At 32.7% G+C, this 1,591-nt stretch overlaps 1 protein-coding gene across 1 annotated transcript in view; it reads right to left on the bottom strand.

Moving 5' to 3' along the window:
* Positions 1–462: 462 nt before the first annotated feature.
* Positions 463–1,591, bottom strand: part of LOC139425192 (cGMP-dependent protein kinase 1-like) — a 127,465-nt gene continuing 126,336 nt past the window's right edge. The window contains exons 2-3 of the mRNA XM_071179062.1: positions 1,090–1,256; positions 463–488 (exon numbers count right to left, since the gene is read on the bottom strand). Coding sequence (XP_071035163.1) covers positions 463–488; positions 1,090–1,256 — 193 coding nt within the window. The remainder of the gene's footprint in view (positions 489–1,089; positions 1,257–1,591) is intronic.

Genomic DNA, 1,591 nt, shown 5'->3' with positions numbered 1-1,591 from the left:
CTGGTACAAATATCCACGGAAGGTGCAATAATATTTTCATTTTAAAAAAAAACTTGGTAAGAAAAAAATTACATCTTATTTTGATAAATTAAAATCCTCTTAATGCTACGATAACCGAGTTGAAATTTTCTCCTCTTGAAATTGACATTAGTAGTTTTGAAATACAATTGCTATATTTAAAAAAAAAGGAGATATGGCGCTCTAAATTCGAACGTCTTTGTGTTATATTGGAAATATTGGAGAAGAAAAACGATGATCTTAGTACGCAACACAAGTGGTCTGCTTTGAATGACCTGGAGAAGGAAGACATGATCATTTTCAACGTTTGGAATAGTATTCCTGACTCTTACGATCAGCTGAAAAAGCTTGCGTTTGCTGTTCTTTCCCTTTTCGGCTCTACATATATATGCGAACAATCTTTTTCAAGCATGAGCATTATCAAGAGTAAACTGAGAAGTCGTCTTATTGATGAGAACTTGGAATCATGCCTAAAATTAAAAACAACAACATACAAACCTGACTTACTCAAACTTTCCAATGAGATGCAAGCACATTGTTCGCATTAATAAATATTTATTAGGTATGAAATTTAGTTTCATTTAGTGTACTACTTATTTAGTGTAATAAAAGTTTACTAAACAAGCAGATTTGGCTCCCAATTGTTTTTAAAATTGTTGTAATGTTCATATTTGGCTCTTTGGCAAACAAGTTTGCCGACCACTGGTTTATGCTATGCTACGAGTATGTTTGATTTATCGATAATTTTTATTTTAAGATTTAGAATGCATAATGAATTAACTGTTCTTATTTTAAATTGCATCACAAAAAAGAACTTTAGTGATTTTTTGAGCATCATATCTTACTGTTATTACATGTTCCATACTAAAATTTATATAGTTTAACGTAAAAGAACATTCTTGATGTTTGATTCTTGATACACTACTCTCATGTAAAGAAATTGCCGCCATAAAATACGCTGAAAATTGATGACAAAAAATTTATATTGAACAGTGCTAAGTTACAAACGAGGTATAATAGTTTTTACTTTACATAAAAAAAGAACTCATTAAAAAAAGGTTAAAAAAATACCTTCCATAACGTAGACAACGGATCCAGCATCGCCTTCCTTAATGATAAGACTGTCTGCCAGATACTCAATGGGAGCCATACAATCCGTGATCTCTTTCATCTGAACTGCATCCAGGTTCTTAAGAAAGTCATTGTCCAAGATGGCCTTCTGGATCAGTAGGTAAGAACTGAAACAAAATCATTTTTTTACAAATATTGCATTATACATATAGTTTATCTACGGTAAGATCTCCCCCCTCCACAAAGTCTGAGGCTGTCTGCTGCTATGGAAACAAGGATTTTCTTCACTCTAGGACTAACACAATAAACCGAAGAAAAATATATTCCATTTCTCTCGCCGAGCCGAGCCAAAACCTGTCCTAAACAATGACCTCACATCCTTACCTTGAAATAGTTATACCTCGTTACCATAGCCACCGCCATGGGTCCAATCGAATGGCTTGCGGAGCTCTTACTTTAGACAAACTATATATATATATATATATATATATATATATATATG

The sequence above is a fragment of the Parasteatoda tepidariorum genome, chromosome 3 (assembly GCF_043381705.1).
Source record: "Parasteatoda tepidariorum isolate YZ-2023 chromosome 3, CAS_Ptep_4.0, whole genome shotgun sequence".
Taxonomy (NCBI): domain Eukaryota; kingdom Metazoa; phylum Arthropoda; class Arachnida; order Araneae; family Theridiidae; genus Parasteatoda; species Parasteatoda tepidariorum.
The sequence above is the reverse complement of the archived record's forward strand: the minus strand, read 5'-3'. Positions and strand labels throughout refer to the sequence as shown.